Genomic DNA, 19500 nt, shown 5'->3' with positions numbered 1-19500 from the left:
ATATTGTTACTGTTATTATTATTATTGATGTTATTTAATTTTGTGTATTTCTATTATTCATAAGTGGTAAAAGAATATTTTAAATGCTCACGAATAGCATGTAAAAGGAATATTGATTATTGTAAAATGACCGTGTGTTGATATTATTGCGGCTGCTTGAATATTATAAGGTATACAGTAATAGGACGGTCTTCGGGATCCTCCAGTATACCTGTAATCTACAATCAATAACAATTTCAGGGTTGCACAGTTTACGCATGCGCATAGCAGCTGCTTCTTCGTTCCATCCCCCACAACATAACATAACGTGCTGCTGTCGGTCCGGATTGTTGGACCAGTTTGGAATCGGGAGCATTGCAGCACATTTGGAGAGGTCAGAGGCCGGAGGATCTTCAGTCCTTCATCAGGGCATCAGCCCAGTGATTTCAGCCTCCTCAGACCAGGTCAAACCACAGCGCTTGTTTCTCATCAGCTGCGCCTAACATTTCAGCATGTCTAAAAAGAGCGAAAATCCAGCGGAGGGCAAAGAGCCCGAGAGCAGCTGGAAAGACGCGATCTACAACCCCAGGACCGGAGAATTGTTCGGCCGGACCGCGCGCAATTGGGGTGAGATGATAAACGTCAAATCATGCATGCTCGTGGTGAAATATGCAGCTGATTGAAATGACCGTTTTGTTAAACCACAAGCATGAAGACCCCGAGGTCATGAATGAACACTAGTGTGCACCGAAATTTACGAAAGTGATCCTTATCTTTGGCATTCCGACATTTTGATGTCATCAACTCTCATTGATGACATCAGTCGCAATTTAGCGTCTTATTTTGTCCCGCGTTCTGCATCATATTCAGTCATAAACGCGCTGCTCATGCTCGACGTCTTCAGAATGGCAGATCTTCTCGTGATACCAGCCGAGGAAAAAACATATCTAAGATTTCAGAAACATTGAGACGAAAAGAATGTTTAATGGCAGTGTTTTATTAGGTTTTAAAATGCAGCGAAGCGACTGTATCGTCCATGTTTTGCGTTTGAAGGTTCGGTATCGCGGAAATTTTCTCGGTGTGCAGTGAAAATTCACGGTGTTGTGAAAAAATGCCTCTTTTGATGATAATGAACATTAATATTACATCAGATTAGTGGGAAAATGATAATCATTTTGATTCCAGAATATGAATAACGTGAATCAATTTAATTATTTAAACGCAAGGCGTTTATATTTATCGACTGTTCAACATTTTTGCGCTAATTTCATAATATTTTGTTTTCTAAAAACAAACAAACAGACTTACAATGCTCACTGCCTTAATGTGCGAAAAAGACGAGTGTCATTAACCTTCTCTTGTCCTTCTTGACCTAAGGCCCATTATGCCTTGTCAAATTCAAAGCACTATCTTGACGAGCTCGTCTGAAAGATTAAAGGCCTGTTGGAATGAATCGCTTTCAGTCAGTCAGACTGACCCCAGTCTTCTGAACACTATTTGTTCTCCTCGGTTTGGAGATAGGCAGACCTGAAGAGCGATCGCTAACATCAAAGTGACGTCCCTGAGCGCCGCCGTGACGTCGCCAGGCCTGTGGGAAAGCTGAATAGGTCCCGTTTTCGCGCCTCACTAAACCTTCTGTGCAAATGACACATTTGATTATTTTCCTGGCGACAGCGATCAGCGACCTGCTGAATGGGACAATTACATTCATTTACTACGCGTGAATGTGAAGTAAACGTGAGCTTATATATATATATAATTAAGTGGTATTACTACGTTACTACTGATTTTCACCTCACCTGCGCCACAGCCGGAAATATTTTTAGGCACGAAAATGACGTGATTGTTATGGCCGTGTTTCACGCGAAATCCCAACAATTATGAATATATTAAACTATTGTTATTGTAGTTTGTTTCTGAGAACAATGACGCAATCTACTTGATAATTGATTATCTTTTTAAAAACCCAATATTTTCCAGAGTATAGGCATGTTTTGCAATTAACTTGTTTGTTTGAGTTAAATGCATTGATTGAGGTGATTGTTTTTTTTTTCCTCGCTAAGTTTTTTAAGTACACAAGATATCTTAACAAGACGTAGAAGTACTTTTGCCTGATATTTAAATACTGTGATTTAAATAAAAGTTTTGGAATATATATATTTTTTATGGGTAACATGGTGGCTCAGTGGTTAGCACTGTCGCCTCACAGCTAGAAGGTCACTGCTTCGAGCCCCGACTGGGTCAGTTGGCTTTTCTCTGTAGAGTTTGCATGTTCTCTCCATGTTGGCATGAGTTTTCTCTGGGTGCTCCGGTATCCCCCACAGTCCAAAGTCATGCGGTATAGGTTAATTAGGTATGCTAAATTGTCCGTAGTGTATGTGTGTGTGAATATGAGAGTATGTAGGTGTTTCCCAGTACTGGGTTGCAGTTAGAAGGGCATCCGCTGCGTAAAACATATACTCACCCTCCACTGGCTGTAAAACTGTATTAATAATAAAGTTTTTCTGTTGAACAGACAACATTATAGTTTGGTCGTCAAACACATAATGGTAACCACTGACTTGACATTAGAGGCTTGTGTCAACTGTGTGGTCATGAACATTCTTTTGAATATCTATTTTTGTATTCATTTGAAAATGGAAAACAGTTTTAGAACAGCTTGGGGGTACATTACATTATATTAACATTATTTTAGGCGAACTATTCCTTTAAAATGTGCTGCGCATGAAGTTCTAGCAGTGTTGTTGTTCAGTGGATTGCTTATGTTTATATTTTACAGTGTTAACACAGATATTTAATTTGAATAAAAATTATTAGAAAATATATGATTTGTATAAGATATTTTTAAAAATGTAAGCTCTATAGCAAAAGTCTAATCAGTTTAAATCTGCTGATCAAAAGCTAATCATCAAAGGTACTACTTTCCAGGCCTCATCCTGCTCTTTTACTTGGTCTTCTATGGCTTCTTGGCTGCCATGTTTGTCTTCACTTTGTGGGTGATGCTTCAGACACTGAATGACGACACACCAAAGTATCGAGATCGTGTTGCGTCCCCAGGTAAGTTTGTTAGTGTGCAGTTTTTATTATCGAGCTGTTTTTTACATGACTGTAGTGCAACAAAACTGTAAACGTTCATTTAAAACGCATTTAATGTCAGTTTAAATTTTGTTGCAGGGTTGGTTATCAGGCCAAATTCTTTGAATATAGAGTTTAACAGATCAGATCCTCTTGAATATGGCCAGTATGTCCAGCATCTAGAATCGTTTCTGCATCGTAAGTGCTCAGCATACATCCTTTGAAACATTTCTGAACTGGTTACATAATATTGTACTTGTATATTTATAGTGTCTCTATGTTCCGTTTCCAGAATATAATGACTCGGAACAAGCCAAAAATGACTTGTGTATGGCGGGACAGTACTCTGAGCAGGATGGGGAATCTCTGAAAAAGGTTTGCCAGTTCAAGAGGAGTTTACTTTATAGTTGCTCTGGGATGGAGGATACCACCTTCGGCTATGCTAAAGGACAGCCATGTGTTATTGTTAAGATGAATAGGGTGAGTAACCTTTGGGGTCAGAACCATTTTTACCTTTTATTTTGTTTTATAGTGAACCAGAAACATATGATCAGTGATTTTTACAAAAATGTAATTACAAAAATAATAATTACAAGAAATATTAACTGTGTTCCAAATCATAATATTAGATTGATTTCTGATGAATTATGTGACACTTAAGACTGGAGTAATGATGCTAAAAATGCAGGAATACATTTACATTTTAACTGTACTTTGATGAAACTAATATACAACGGAGGTGAGGATCCAATTGCAGATTCTTTATTAATAACAGAAGTCAGGCAGGCAAGGGTCTATGGAGACAGATTAGACTCAATAATAATTCACGCAAAAGACACGATGTACACATGCGTAGCCAAATTCACGTGCGTAAAATATTTATTTATATTCACAATAAAAATTCACGTGCAAAAATAAAAATACATTTTCATAAAATACGTTTCACAAATGCAAAACACCATTTGCAAATGTATAAGAGTGTGCAAAAAGTTTTGAATGTTTAAAACTTGTGAGTTCATCCTGAATGAGAATGTGCAAATCCTCTTTCACGTACGACTCCCCCTGGATACGTGTGTGTGTATTTTTGAGACTTTCCTGCCAGAGTCAGGGCTACTCGTACCTTTCAGCCAATCAGATGAGAGCTGTATTCAATAAAACCAACCCTGCGCTTCTTTTGCGCAGACTGTAAAGCAGGTCGCACACCAGAAGCGCCGCTCGGCGGCGCGCCACGCAGCGCCATGTATTTTAGAATTCTAAACATAGGTTTCTATCAGGATACACACACCAGCGCCGCAAGTCGGCGGCGCCCGGCGATGGCTCAGGACGCAGTTCATTTTTCAGCCGCGCCACAGAGCGCCATCTGATTAGTTTCATGTTAAATATCATTCGAATGTGCGCGTCTGGTGTGCGATACTTTAATCTGTCATGTACGCGTCGTGTCGTGGCGCCGAGCGGCGCTTCTGGTGTGCGACCTGCTTTACTCTCCAGCATGGCGAAGGGAGAAAGCAGCAGTCGCACTTTTTTTAAATTGATTAATTTATTTGACCATATCCTCACTCTTTTTATCCATTATTTTGTCACAGCTTTGCTCTTCCTATTTGGTTAATTTGGTTTTATGCACGTGAATTTGGCTACGCATGTGTACATCGTGTCTTTTGCGTGAATTTCTTTTGAGACTTATCTGATTCCATAAGGGTCAGTCACCGAAGCATTCATAATAATTAAGGGTAACCCAAAAGAGTTGTCAAAAAGGCAAAAGGTGAAATTTAGCACAGGAAACCAAGCCAAGGAAAACGCTTTGTAAAGGTTACAGGTAACAGCAAGACTCAGCAACTAGTGTGTGTGTGTGTCTGTGTTGATTTTAAAGTCGAAACCCGGAACAGGTGTGAGTGTGTGGTGCATGACAGGATTAGTAGTCCATATGGTGACAGATTTGTAGTCCTGAGTGAAAGTGAATGACTCCCAGCGATCTACAAGCCTGGACTGCTGGTGATTGCAGACAATACCAGCATGCCGGAAGTTACAGAAGTCTCTCGCATATGCACAGAGACTCCCGGATGCCCGTAAACAAATGACAATGTCCAGGAAGTTGCGCGTCTCCCCCCGGACCCTCAAATATGTCATGCACCAAGCTCCATCGCATCACTCCCCCCTCTTTTCAAATACGTCACGCCAACCCCCTGACCCCTTCAGATATGTCACGCAACTCACTCCCACCGGAAATGACTTTACTTGGGTTGGGATGTCTGTGATTGTAATAATAAACTTAGTTAGTCTTCTATTAAAAATATAAAAAATTTAATTATAAATTAATTATGCATCATCAAAAAAGTATATATGATAAAAATGTAAGAATAAAACTGGCATCGGGAAAGTATTTCACATTCATGACTAGCTGAGTAAGGCTGATAATGTGTCATTTTGAATCCTCAGATTATTGGTCTTAAGCCATCTGGAGATCCGTACATCAACTGCACATCAAAGGTAACAAATGTACACCTGTTCAATATGGATGCAGATTAAATAATGATTTACATTTCTGATATATAGACATAGTAGTACATATAAGATCATAAAATGTATATGTTTGTATCTGTGGTGTTTTTGTGGTTTAAAGCTGCAATTTGTAAGAAAAAAAATCAAAGACACACAAATGCCTCAATGCAGACCTTTTATTAAAATATTAAGATCCTATGCTGGCTGTTTCTAAAAGTAATGTTAAGGAACTACAACAGGTCCATACATGATGTAGAATAACCTCTCTGCTCTTCTTTCTTTCACCGTTTTTTTTTTGTACTAGTCTACCTAATAATTTACCATTATTATTACAGCTTTTGAGTGCTTTAGAGCTAAGCCACTCCTACCAGGAATGCTGGTTCTGGAATTTGAAAAAGGCTTTGTTAAGGTGTTATGAGTGAGGTACTATACTGTGTATTTACCAGCTTTAACAAGAAAAGAACTTGTTTCCCATGCAGCATGAATGACAAATGATTAAAAAAAACTATATGCAGTTGAACTCAGAATTATTATTCCTTCATAATTATTAGCCCCCCTTTATATTTTCCTCCAATTTCTGTTTAATGGATAGAGGATTTTTTTCAAAACATTTCTAAACATAATAGTTTTAATAACTCATTTCTAATAACTTATTTATTTTATCTTTGCCATGATGACAGTAAACAATATTTGACTAGATACTTTTCAGCACACTTTTTTACAGCTTAAATTGCAAGTTAAAGGCTTAACTAGGTAAATTAGATAAACTAGGCAAGTTAGGGTAATAAGGAAAATCATTGTATAACAGTGGTTTGTTCTGTAGACTGGAAAATAAATATTGCTCAAGAGGTTAGGCTAATAAAAACAAAACCGTTTTTTTTTTTTTAAACTGCTTATATTCTACTTGAAATAAAACAATTTCAAAATAAAATAACATTTTTCTAGAAGAAAAACATTATATAGGAAATACTATAAAAAAATTCTTGCTGTGTTAATCATTGTTTGGGAAATAATAAAAAATGAAAAAAAAAAATCTCATAGTCTCGTAATAATTGTGACTTCAACTGAGTATATACACTCACAGGCCACTTTATTAGGTACATCTTACTAGTACCGGTTTGGACTCCTTTTGCCTTCAGAGCTGCCTTAATCATTCGTGGCATAGATTCAGCAAGGTACTGGAAAATTCTTCAGAGATTTTGGTCCATATTGGCACGATAGCATCATGCAGATGCTGCAAATTTGTTGTTTGCACATCCATGATGCGAATCTCCCATTCCACCACATCCTAAAGGTGGTTTATTGGATTGAGATCTGGTGACTGTGAGGGCCATTTGAGTACAGTGTACTCATTGTCATGTTCAAGAAACCAGTCTGAGATGGTTCACACTTTATGACATGAAACGTCATCCCGCTGGAAGTAGCCATTAGAAGATAGGTACACTGTGGTCATAAATGGATGGGTATGGTCAGCAACAATACACAGGTAGGCTGTGGTGTTGACACGATGCTCAATTAGTACTAATGGGCCCAAAGTTTGCCAAGATAATATCCCTCACACCATTACACTCCCACCAGCAGCCTGAACTGTTGATATAAGGCAGGATGGAACCATGCTTTCATGTTGTTGAGGCCAAATTCTGACCCTACAATCCAAATGTTGCAGCAGAAATTGAGACTCATCAGTCCAGGCAACATTCATCTTCTATTGTCCTATTTTGATGGGCCTGTGCAAAATGTAGCCTCTGTTTCTTGTTCTTAGTTGACAGGACGCACTATGTTTGGTCTTCTGCTGCTGTAGCCCATCTGCTTCAAGGTTTACGTGTTTTGCGCTGTGTCGCGGCGCCAAGCGGTGCTTCTGGTGTGCGACCTGCTTGACTGCATGTCTGGGTTATAATCATGGCAGTGACGGACTGAACACAGAGACTGGACAGCCTAAGTTAACCCAATGCATGAAGTTGTGGACATGCATCGCAGAGCTGGTGCAAATACAACAAATACAAGCATTTTCTTGTATTTTTCTTTTGTTAATACCTTTGCATCAAACACGCTTTTTTTGATCCACTCTCTCATGCTACTCCAGCACTGCCTAACAAGGGGATTTACATTCAGAATAATGCAACAAGTAAAATCCTACATGACTTCACGCTTTTCTAAATCACTGTGTTGATTGTCAAGACATACTCCCTTATCAAGTCGATAAACTCAATCTCTCAACATGTATAAACGATGTAAAAACCTGCCATGTGAAAAACCGCACCGATCTTAGTTCGAACCGCACTAATCTTAGTTTGGTTTGAACACGAGCAGAGGTAAGCAGCTGTAGCAGTGAAAATGAAAGTACCCGGCAGTCAGGCAGAGGCAGTCAGGCAGCATAATACAGAATGGTGCAAAGCGCATCAAATGATCGGTATTTAAAAGGAGGAAAAAAGAAAAATAGATTAAATATATATTATTTTATATTAGACACACATCTGGTGCTTTTATTTGCTCCTGCTATACGTCCACAACTTCACGCATTAGGTTAAATTAGGCTTTATAGTTTCCATGTTCAGTCCTTTACTTCCACTGTATCTTTTTAAGAAAAAGGCAGCAGCATTACAACCTGTCTTTTATTCAGAAGACAAAGTCAAAGCTAAGCTGACAGCCAATCTTTCGTAGGCTCAGCAATACTTGCAAAAAATACCTCTGTATTCCTGCTACTGCAATATTTACACAAATATTTTTTATTCAAATCTTCTGCAACGATATTTAAATCGTGAATTTGTTTTACATTTATTTACAACTTGTTGACCAATTTATGTATGGCAGGGCCATTAAAAACACAATGTTCCTTAACCAGATGGATTTTCAAGTTACTTACAAAGAGAATGTTATTTCAGTCATGTTGTTGTAATGTTTTAAGTTGACTAATTACACAATAAAAAAAATCGAAATCGTGAATCAGTCAAACTTACAAACCTAGATTTTTTTTTTGCCAAATCGCCCAGCCCTAATATGAACTATAACTTTGCCGTCTGAATGAACAAAGAAAGGGCGCTGATCGCACACACTTACCAAATCTGTAGACAGGACAATCAACACCAACTGGAGCTGCGCCTTTTTTAAAAGGAGACAAGCAGCAAATCCGGATTTCACAATTTCCAGAAGTGAAAAGCTCTCGAGTAAAAAATGTTTCGTACAAACGTATTTCTGCCGCGTATCACGTGCACTGATCCACACGTGAGTCCAGTTGTGCTCTCATAGCTGGAAAATGAAAACAAAACCTTCACTGCAGCACATTATAAAAGCAACACAGACGACCCGTACCTCCAAACAATTCTTATTCTTTTCCCACTTCTTTTGGCAACACGTGTCGTCTCTCTGCCGTCTTAACACTGTTTCAGGTACAAACATTCTTCGAAGCAATCTTGCATATTAATGAAGTTGCACCGCATACACAATAGAGCGATCTGATTGGTTTGAACCAAGTCTTACTCATGAATGAATGCAGCACACTCAGAAACATAATACGGTACTCCTAGGTACAGACGTCCAGTCTACACGCTGGAATACATGCCAAGATCTCATGGCCGTGACGCAGCTTCAAAAATTTGTTTCAAACCGGAAGTACGAATTTGCTTGAAATTACACAAAAACAACCAATTTTCACTTTTTAGAAAAATATGTGTCCTAATAGTGTTTATAGCAGTGTGGGACACATATACGACTGTCAACAGCTCAAAAATGTGTTTTGGTGTTTCATGACCCTTTAATGTACTGTTATACCACAAATATTTTGCTCTGTTCAGAGTAGGAGACAGAATCATCTTCATATATTATTCTCAGTGCTTCATGGCAGTGAGTGGAGCTGAAGATCCATTTTGGTGCATCTTGCACAGTCCGATTCTCTGACTGGTGGAATTTTCGGAACAACATCATAAATAATGTAGTCTTTCTGCACAAATTTTGCTATTATAAAGGGTAGTTCACATGAAAAGGCCTATGATTTACTCACCCTCAACTTCTTCCAGACCTGTTTGAGCTTTTTTCTTCTGTTAAACACAAAAGAATATATTTAGAAGAATGCTAAAATCTAATAACCATTGACTTCCAAAGTATTGTTTTCCTTTTTATGGAAGTCAATAGCTACTAGTTTTCACCTTTCTTCAAACGATTAACTGTGTTAAACGACAAAAGTAACTGTTTGAGTAATATTGGTGTAAACTTTCCCTTTAAACAAGATTGTATGATGAATGAGTAAATACAGTTAATGCAAAAAGAAAATAAACAAATACCACAGAGCTCAAAACAAACTTTTTTTTTTACTTTTCCCATATTTATATTTCAGATATAATAAAGTAAAAAGATAATAATAAAAGAAGCCACACTTTTAATTGGTGTCCAAAGAACCACTTTTAGAGTGTTGGAACAAAAAACAGCCACTGTAGGAGCAGAATCTGCTATAATTATCAGCGTTTTCTTATGGATTTCAGCTTTAAGGTTTAATTTATATGTTGTTATGTTTCCTGCTTGAATTTCTGATTGTCAGTCCGTCCTCTCTCAAGAGTGTTTTTTTCTTTTTCCCTCCTTTTTTTTCTGTTTCTCTCGTGTCTCAATTGCATGCTGCCAGTCGAACTCCTTAGTAAAGTGATGGGTAAGATCACTGCATATACGGTCTCTCTCTATCTGCCATCTCTTATTCGCTTCCAATGTGACTGAGCATGTCCCTTACATGCAGTGTAATTCCTTGCCTTAAATTTTCTGCAAGCTTTAAAAGGGGCTATGTGTAGAACTCAGAAAGTAGAGGTGAATGACTTGTTTTTTGTTTGTTTGTAAAGTGTTACTTTACAGATGTCAGGTTTGTTATATATACAGTGTATATACAGTGGGAAAGATAAGTATTGAACACATCATGTTTTTTTCCTGGGAGTAATATTTCTAAATGAAGCTGTTGACATTGAATTAAACCAGATTTTGGGCAAAACCCAAACAATACAAACATAAAAATAAAATAAAACAAAACGATCAGAAAAATGAGTTCCGTGTAATAACAATGGAATGACACAAGGAGAAAGTACTGAACTACTTAAAAATATTTAATACTTTATATAAACATCTTTTTGGTGATGTCAGTTTAAAGACGCCTCTCGTGGAGAATGAAGTCACATGCATTTTTCAGGTGTGAGTTTTTCACAGACTTCAACAGTGAGTAAGAATCTTGATGGTTCTGTGGGTCTCGTCTATCAAATCTGATCTTTAATTTGTATTTTATATTGGATTCAAGTCAGGTGATTGGCTGGGCCATTCCACAGCTTGATTTTCATTCCCTGAAAGCATTCAAGAGTTTCCTTGGAATGTGTTTTGCATTATTGTCTTACTGAAACATCCACTGTAGTTTCATCTTCATCATCCTAATAATGTAAATGTTAAACTTAACAGCTAATATTAATTTACAATGACAGAGGGCAAAGGGTTACTGAAAAACATCTAAAAATAAAAGATTTCAGCTCCTGTCTGGGCTTTCACTGTCTTTCTACACCTCACTTTCTTCATGTGTTCAATACTCTTCCCTGCAATATTTAATTTAATTAAGCATAACTTATTTTGTAAACTAATTCCATTTGTTTTCTTTGCGTATATGGATTTTTTTTGGTTGTTACCAACATCTGGGAAAATCTCAAGTCAACGGCACCTTTAGAAATATGTTTTCTGAGAAAAATGGTGACGTGTTCAATACTTATTTTTCCCACTCTATATACACAATGTCTCATTCTAGGAAGTCATGGAAGGTCATTTGTTAAGTTTCATTAAAAGCTTTTCAGACATTGGCAATAAAATGTTAATTTATAATGATCTCTTTATGGAAATGCTTACATATAGCCCTTTTCACCTACAATTAACATTTTACATGATATAGAATTAGGGATGCAACGTCATATTAAACATAATCTAAAATGGTATAAAATAAACACAAAAAACCCCACAAAAAACAAATAATATTTTTTTTTATTTGCTCATTTAATCTTTTTTCTTTACTACAGTTACATTTAACATTTGATATTTAATTATTAGTGTTTTAAAGTGCTATTAGTGTTTTGAAATGAGTAATTCGTGGTGGTGTAATTGTAAAAATAGAGGAAATTTGTTATTTACTTTAAAAAATCTAATAAAAGTTCATACAAAAGTCTGTAATGTTGGCCGATATCTTATGCATCCCTAATCAGAATTAAAAAAATTGTCCATTCTCCTATTGGTCATCATTTGAATATTTTTGCTAATGCTATTTTTGAATAAGCAACAAGTCTAATATTAGGCCAAATATTAGCTCATTTAGCATGGCAAAGCTGCTGCATGTCATTCAGCGCTTGTTTTCTCAAAAGGAGCCTTACAAATACATTTCTATGCCGCAGGAGCTGTTTACACGGCATATTGATGATTTATACTAGTGTTACAGCTACATCAAACCTCATCATCTCTCACCCGGTGATGGTCTGCTGTCTGCACTTGTCTGATGCTATTTTCTCTATTCTCTTCAGAGTGTGAAACCTCTCCAGATGCAGTATTTCCCCCATGAGGGGACTATTGATAGGATGTACTTCCCTTACTATGGGAAAAAGACACATGTAAGTATGGCAGTCAGCACATGCTTTAAAGGATTGTTACAGGTTTAATAAAAGCTCAGGTGCTGGTGTTTGTAATGCTGGGTTCACACCAAATGCAAAGAGATCACGTCGAATGCGTCACTCGCTTTTGTTTCAACCCAGGCTCATTCTGAAAACAAACCTCTATATACATTTCTGGAGAGCGCCAAATACGTCCCAGGAGCTATGTTTTTTTTTTGCAGTTTTTGTTTTCGTGAACCCACCAGAGGCCGCTGTGAGCATTTTAAGATCTCAAATTTTTCTTTTCACGCCTGCTGTTCTTGCGTAAATCCACCAGAAGCTGCTGTCGACTGACTGAATGACTAACTGACTGACTAATCGATCCTCCTCCTTCCCTAAACCCAACCAATAGTGTTTTCAAAAGCGCCGATTGACCCGTCCACCCAATTCCCTAAACCCAACAAACAGTTTTAAAAAGCAATCCAGAAAAAGAAAAGATTTTACCACATTCTCACCCTGTTATTTACTAGTTTATTAAATATTTTTGATTCTGTTTTTGTCTTACCTGCTTTCTGGAAGCATTTCTCATTGGACTCGAACCACGTCTTCTCAGTCAACTCCTCTGCCTATCAAGTCTGCCAACGTAAATGGCGAGCCACTGGACAAATTGGTAACAGTGGGAAAGCCGTTCATACGGAAGTAAGCAGTCAGCTGGTGAGCGAAAAAAGGAACGGCATCATACCACCCCCTAGCATTTGTTTTAAAGACGAAATGCAGCCAAACATACTCCTGGCTATATAATTCACGATCTCCAGAAATGGATATAGGGCTCTGTTTTCAGAATGAGCCTGTGCTGTTTAGTTTACTCACAGAATGTTTTTCGCCTGGCAGAACGAATTTTCCACTCACTTTTGATTTTGTTTTAATTGCGCGGAAGACACTTTTAACTATTGAGGGGTTATTGCTAGAAGGGATACAGCTGTGGCCGAAAGATTTTTTTTCATTAGCCATTAAATTGTATTTTATTTTTGTCCACAGTCACGCCAATCCCACACCTACCATCACAGTAATGTAAAAACAGTAATTATTGTGCAGTGTCATTCTACTGCATCGATTTCTATATGCTTTATCTAGCAGTATTGTTGTGCAATGTCACAACAATTCTTCTGTATCAGTGTCTATATGCTATACTGTGCATTATTGTTGTGCAGTGTCACAAAAATTCTGCAATATCAGTTTTTATATTACCGGTATACATAGTGCATTTCACATCGCACATTCTACATCATTTGGGAAATTCGCCTTTATTTGTGCATTTGCATTGACTTTGTACACTCAAAAAATGACTTCTGCTATTCGTTCAATCTATTCTAGTTCTAGTTCAATCTGTAGTTCTACCTATCTAAAATGAGTTGAAAAAACACAATGCTTAAGTTTTTGAGTGGACAACTTAATTGTTTTATGTTCAATCCACTTAAATGTGTTAAAACGATTCAGTTAACTTAATCTATTTGTGTTGGGACAACATAAAGGAATTGTGTGGAACCCTTCATTTTTTACTGTGTATGTTATCTACTCGCACTAATACTAAAGTATCGATGTGGACCCAGCATTAATTTATGTTGATTACCACAAAAACACTTGCTTAATAATCTAAAATATGTATTACAATAGACATAATACACATCTATGCGTAGCATGTTTATGTAGCACTACTGGTAAGAAAAGCTGATGTGTGTTCTGAAACCTAAGGCTATTTGTCCAGCATATAATGGATGTTATGAAGGATGACTTTCACAATCTTAGCAGTAACAAAGAATATAAGATGGTAGAATATCTGAGAAGTTTTCTCAAGCTTATAACAGGCTTTCTTATTGAATCTGTTGGTATACAATCACACAATAACTTTTTCCCATTTTGGATGTGCTTTTGCAGATGCTATTTTAACCTGATGACTTAGTGCTTCTTGTTTGTGCCTCATCTTACCCAAACAATATTTTTGTTGTGGTTATTTAAACTGTCTTATGGTTGAACTTGTATTAAATCTGGGCTATTCTTTTAGATACATCATCATGTATGTAAACTGACGAGATTTCTTTCTGTTTATATATCATTAGATCTTTAATATATGTTTCGTTCACGCAAATGCAGCCGCTCTGTTGGTCCAGTTAGTTTCAATATGTTTAAATGCTGCCATCTAAACAACTGGTCTGAGATTGCTTCCAACAAACTTGTGGTTTCACTGAAATATGATAAACGTGGAGCAAAGGCACCTAAACAAACAAAAAGCAGGATATGATGTCACAAGATACAAACAAAAAAACAACAGAAAGCTCAATCATACTTGTTTTTTTCTCATCACAGTCAGGGTTGCCAGCAATAGTTGAATGCAGGCATACAGTCCTGTTTGTGTGACAGGAATTCCTGTTGCTGTTTCAACATATTTTATGAGCTTCAGTTCTCAAATGATAATAATACCATCACATTAAACAAGCCCGTTCAGCAGGTTCCATCACAAACTATAATAGCCAACTATCATTTTAATCCTTGGGTTTGGTCTTTGGGCTTTTTTCCCAAGACCTAATGAAAAGAGATCCAACCTACAAATGTGAACACAACTTAAGTGTGTATATTGAACTTAATTTGACACATTTAGTTGATTTTGGGTTACATTGCAACTACTTTTCAATAATAAGAGCATTAGTACACTGTAAAAAAAAAAACGTAAAAAAACTGCTGCCAGAAAATTGCCGGGAAAAAAACTGCCAGAATAAAAAATATAGATAATCTGTAAAAAAAAAACCAAACAAAAAAAAAAAACAGTAAATTTCTTGTTCCATAATTATAAGTTATTACAGATTTTAGCTGTAGTTGTACAGGTTATTACTGCCATTTTACTAATTATTACTGCAATTGCACATATTATTATTGTCATTTTAAAAATTGTTACTGTAAATATATAATTTATTAATGTAATTATACAGATTAATTTGTGTAATTATGCACAAAATCTCTAAATATTTCATAAAGTTTTCCACTTTTAACATACCTTTAAAACTAGAAAAAACTTTTTTTTACTAGAAAACTAGTAAAAATCTCATTTTTTATTATTTTTTATTTTTATTATTATTATTATTATTTTTACAAATAACACATTTGCCCATCATTTAACAACAAAAACAAGGTTAGTATAATGTGAGGATGCCTGCACAACAAAGTTGAGGGTTAAAATACCAATTTATTAACAGCAATTTATCTTGCAATTAAAGGTTGAGACAGGAACAAACAGGTGCATACAGATAATCCCAAGCTTAAAGGCGGCAAACAAAATAACAAAGTAAAGGGGTCAAACACGGCAAGGTAAGGGAAACCGCACCGTAATGCTCACTAAACAGTTTTAAACAGAAACGATATGTCTGTGCATGCTGAGTTTATAGTCCTTGAAATCAGTCCATAGCGATCTTCTGACTGTGTGTGTAATCAGTTAGAATTAGGAACCTGGGTGTGCGAGGTGCCTGCTGGGAGTTGTAGTTTGTTAAAGTAACGTGTGTAGTTTTCCAGCGATACGCAGTCGCTAGATCACTGGTGATCATTATAGTTCACATAGCAACATTGTTAGAGTAGTAAAATAAACATTTCCTAGTCTACAGTGCTTGTATTATATGCCAACAAACAAAAGGCTATTATTTCACTTAAATAAACTCATGTTAATCTTCATATGATTACTATCTTCGCTAAAAACAATTTGACTGAATTTTTGTTTCCCTATTTTTACTGGAATAATCTGTAAATATTCATGTAAAATGACGTGTTACTTTCTGAAAAAACATAATATTTCATTTAAAAAGCAGAAAAATAATGTTATACCAAAATAGAAGCAATAACCTTAAATTTAATGTTAGAATTTTTATTAAACAACCTATCTGTAAAACAACAGGTATTTCACTGTATAATGAAAAAAAATAACCTTGATTCTGTAAAACAAAAATACAGACAATTACCTGTAAAATAACGTTTATTTTTTAGAGTGTAGACCAGTGGTGCTCAACCCTGTTCCTGGAGATCAACCTTCCTACAAAGTTCAGCTCAAACTCTGATCAAACACACCTGAAGCAATTAATTAGGACCTGAACAGCACTTGATAATTACAGGCAGGTGTGTTTGACTTGGGTTGCAACTGAAATCTGCAGGAAGGTCGATCTCGAGGAACAGGGTTGGTCACGCCTGGTGTAGACTGTAATATTGGGGTTTGGGTCAAATGATATGGTCTTTTCAAAATTTCTTATTGACCTTTTTCTTAAATGCGGAAGTGTGCCTGTTTTCGGGATTGTTTTAGAACTTCCGATTCAGTCGCCTATGGGAGAAATGACTAGGAATAATAAACGGCAGAAAAGGGTCAAACTACTTGCTCTACAAACAAATGTTTGCATGACTATACAGACCAAGTAGAATAATGTAATGAGAAAATATTAGTTTGCAACATCAAACAGCAAAGTTTTTAATGTCTAAAAATGAATAGAAGTGAATGAGACCGGAAGTCTCAAGCCAAAACGATTCAAATGGCTGCGCCCGCTTGTCGGTGAAGAATAAGGTGAATAGTCAGGATAATGTTTGTTGGTGGAGGAGTATCAACAGATTTTTATAAGCAGACAGTCTGCTAATAATCTCATGAGAATTATTTGGCAATGTAACTTATACACTGAATATGTCAACAGAATATGCAATGGGAACCATCTAAATAAAGTGATTCGGTGAAGTGCTCAATATTTCATTTGTTTTTTATCTTTGTACCTCCTACAGAAGGGTTATGTTCAGCCTTTGGTTGCTGTAAAGCTGTTGCTTAAGAAGGAAGACTACAACTCCGAGCTGATTGTAGAGTGCAAGGTTGAGGGCTCCAACCTCAAGAACAATGACGAGCGTGACAAGTTTCTTGGCCGCGTCACCTTCCGGGTCCTGGTGACCGAATAAAGCAGTTGCTGGTGCGGACGCTGAAGGGGAACTTGTGCTACTTTTCCTCCCTGTTGTCTCTGATCTCCTTTTAAGCCCTCGAGTGTACGTCCTGCTGGTCCTCAGCAGGACCTAAAGGACCTGATTTAACTCTCCAGACAGGCATGACTGATTGATTTTTGTTAATGAATCCCTCTCACCGTGTCTTAACAGGATCTCTGTTTAGTCTGCTGTCAAGCTCCTCCTCCTGCTGAGCGTCACCGAACATTTAATTGAATTTTAACCCAGGGCCTCGCATTCCCTAGATGTTTTGAATTCTTTAATGTTGTACACTTAAAGGAACACTCAATGTTTTAGACATAGGCTCGTTTCATAGCTCACTAGAGTCAAACAGCTCACTTTCTGAACTATTCAGCAAATCTGCAGTTGTGGCTCAAAAATTAGATGCAATTTTATTATGCAGCATCTGGAATTATTCGCCAGCTAGGTAACATCGCTGTATAATATCATTGTGCCTGATGCAGCCTTGGTACCGCAGCAAAATTCCTTGATTAGTACGCCAGAATGAGTATAGTTCCTAGACACATCGGCCTAGAAAAGAGCAACTTTTCAATTTGTGTTGTATTTAGAACAAAATCTCGCTAAGAGTCAAGTTTAAATAGGAAAATGATCAAAATATCTAAATGCTAACGGTCTAATCTGATTTAATGATTTATGCTAAGCTAAAAAATACTCATGCCAGATTTAATTACAATAAAACTAAACTAATCAAACAAAACTCAAAACTAAAAATCAACTCTAGATGACTTGCGAAATGATCCTATTTCCAGAAAAAAGTGTTCCTTTAAGGGGATTTTTTTGTTTACATTGTGATTGAAGAGACGGGTTAGATGCTATCTTAATCCTTGGTTGGTGTTTTTGTGTTTGTGTTACCCTATGTGAATATATTTAATGATCGTATTGACATATTGCTGTAAGACGTGCGTTGAAAAAGTGGCATAATATGGCACTTTTTCGAAGTATGAAATATGATAGGTGCCAAATTTGTAACTTAAATGATTTTCATAACCTCTGCATGGATCTTTGTCCGTGCAGATGCCTTAAGAACCATTTAACATCTTGGTACAAATGCTATTTTGACAAATAAAGAAGAAAACATAAGTACCTGCTTGTAGAGTGTTTGTTATTTCCCGGATGTACCACACGATGGCGTTAGATCTCATATATAACCCATGATATAACCTCTATTTCTAGCATTTTGTTGACTCGAGAGCTTGTTGAAATTGTGTTGAGTAGCACTTTGTTTTGATTATACAAGCTTACTTCTTTAAAAACTCGTTCTCTTACTACACTGGAACATGGTATTGTGCCATGTGTCTTGTTCAGTTAACTTAACCATGTCACAGTGCTCAACCAAACATAGCGCCGTCTATTCCTGCCTGCAGCTATCAATACATCAGTAGTTACGTCAGCTGATTAAATGCCCACATTTAGTCACAGACACAGAATCTGCTTCAGGCTTGTAAAATGGATTATCATTCAAGTCCAGTTATCGTATCACATTTCTGTGAAAGTTTAGCTCACGTTTTCAATTATGAAGCTTTTGAAGTATGGCGATTCCAACGAAATATGAGAAAACGATCATTTTAGGACATTAACACAACTTCTTAACATTTATACTAAAGGGGGTAGTTCACCTAAAAATAAAATTACTCTTTATTTACTCACCCTATGGTGTTTGTGAAGCTTTATTGTAGACTATATATATATATATATATATATATATATATATATATATATATATATATATATATATATATATATATATATATATATAGTCTACAATATATATATATATATATATATATATATATATATATATATATATATATATATATATATATATATTGAATAATGTTGAAAACTGCTAGCCATTGATTTTCACAGTGTAGAGTGTAGTTAACTCAAAATGTACTGGAAGTTAATTCTACTCATGTGAAAATAATTTTGTGTTAAAGGTAACGAGTTCATTAAATACTTCATAAATTCAACTTAAATAGAGTCAGTTCACAGTACTCAAATAGATTTTTTTTAAGCTCCAATGGTTTGTTGCAATCGGTTTCCTCAAATGGTTTGAGCTGCCTTTTACAGTACTCAGTTGATGTTCGCTTCATTTTTTGGGATTTTACTGTGCTTAAATTGCTTCATTTTCTCCAACAGATTAAGTTCACAGTACTCATTGGGATTAGTTTTTCAACTAAAATGTTTTGTTGTAATCGGTTTCCTCAAATGGTTTGAGTTACCTTAACTTTTTGGGTTTTACAGTGTATGGAAGTCAACTTGGGTACCGGTTTCAAACATTTTTCAGAGTCTTCCTTTGAATTAAACAGAAAACAGAAACCCATAAAGCTTTGATCCC

General features: G+C 36.3%; 1 protein-coding gene across 5 annotated transcripts; it reads left to right on the top strand.

Moving 5' to 3' along the window:
• The first annotated feature begins 262 nt into the window (after nucleotides 1–262).
• Nucleotides 263–18245, top strand: atp1b3a (ATPase Na+/K+ transporting subunit beta 3a). Of its 5 annotated transcripts, none has more exons than XR_012384985.1 (8): nucleotides 332–606; nucleotides 2908–3036; nucleotides 3154–3252; nucleotides 3347–3534; nucleotides 5488–5538; nucleotides 10163–10186; nucleotides 12069–12155; nucleotides 16935–18245. XR_012384985.1 is itself a non-coding variant. In NM_131221.2 (7 exons), exons 1-7 carry the CDS (start codon nucleotides 492–494, stop codon nucleotides 17100–17102), a joined length of 837 nt encoding a protein of 278 aa, NP_571296.2. In that variant the 5' UTR covers nucleotides 263–491; the 3' UTR covers nucleotides 17103–18245. The 5 variants fall into 5 exon arrangements, 3 of the variants coding, with proteins under 3 accessions (NP_571296.2, XP_073768059.1, XP_068079034.1); XR_012384986.1 differs by having other exon boundaries at nucleotides 332–1716; NM_131221.2 differs by lacking the exon at nucleotides 10163–10186 and having other exon boundaries at nucleotides 263–606.
• The last annotated feature ends 1255 nt before the right edge of the window (nucleotides 18246–19500 follow it).

This window comes from Danio rerio, chromosome 2 (genome assembly GCF_049306965.1).
Source record: "Danio rerio strain Tuebingen ecotype United States chromosome 2, GRCz12tu, whole genome shotgun sequence".
In the NCBI taxonomy this organism is placed as follows: domain Eukaryota; kingdom Metazoa; phylum Chordata; class Actinopteri; order Cypriniformes; family Danionidae; genus Danio; species Danio rerio.
Note: the sequence above shows the minus strand (reverse complement) of the source record. Positions and strands in the feature narration are given on the sequence as shown.

Excerpts from the sequence above, each read along its gene's own strand:
- atp1b3a (NM_131221.2), top strand. The coding sequence starts at position 492 with ATGTCTAAAAAGAGCGAAAATCCAGCGGAGGGCAAAGAGCCCGAGAGC. Across the intron at positions 3,037-3,153 it reads AGATCGTGTTGCGTCCCCAG|GGTTGGTTATCAGGCCAAAT; the intron begins GTAAGTTTGTTA and ends ATTTTGTTGCAG. Across the intron at positions 12,156-16,934 it reads ACTATGGGAAAAAGACACAT|AAGGGTTATGTTCAGCCTTT; the intron begins GTAAGTATGGCA and ends TACCTCCTACAG.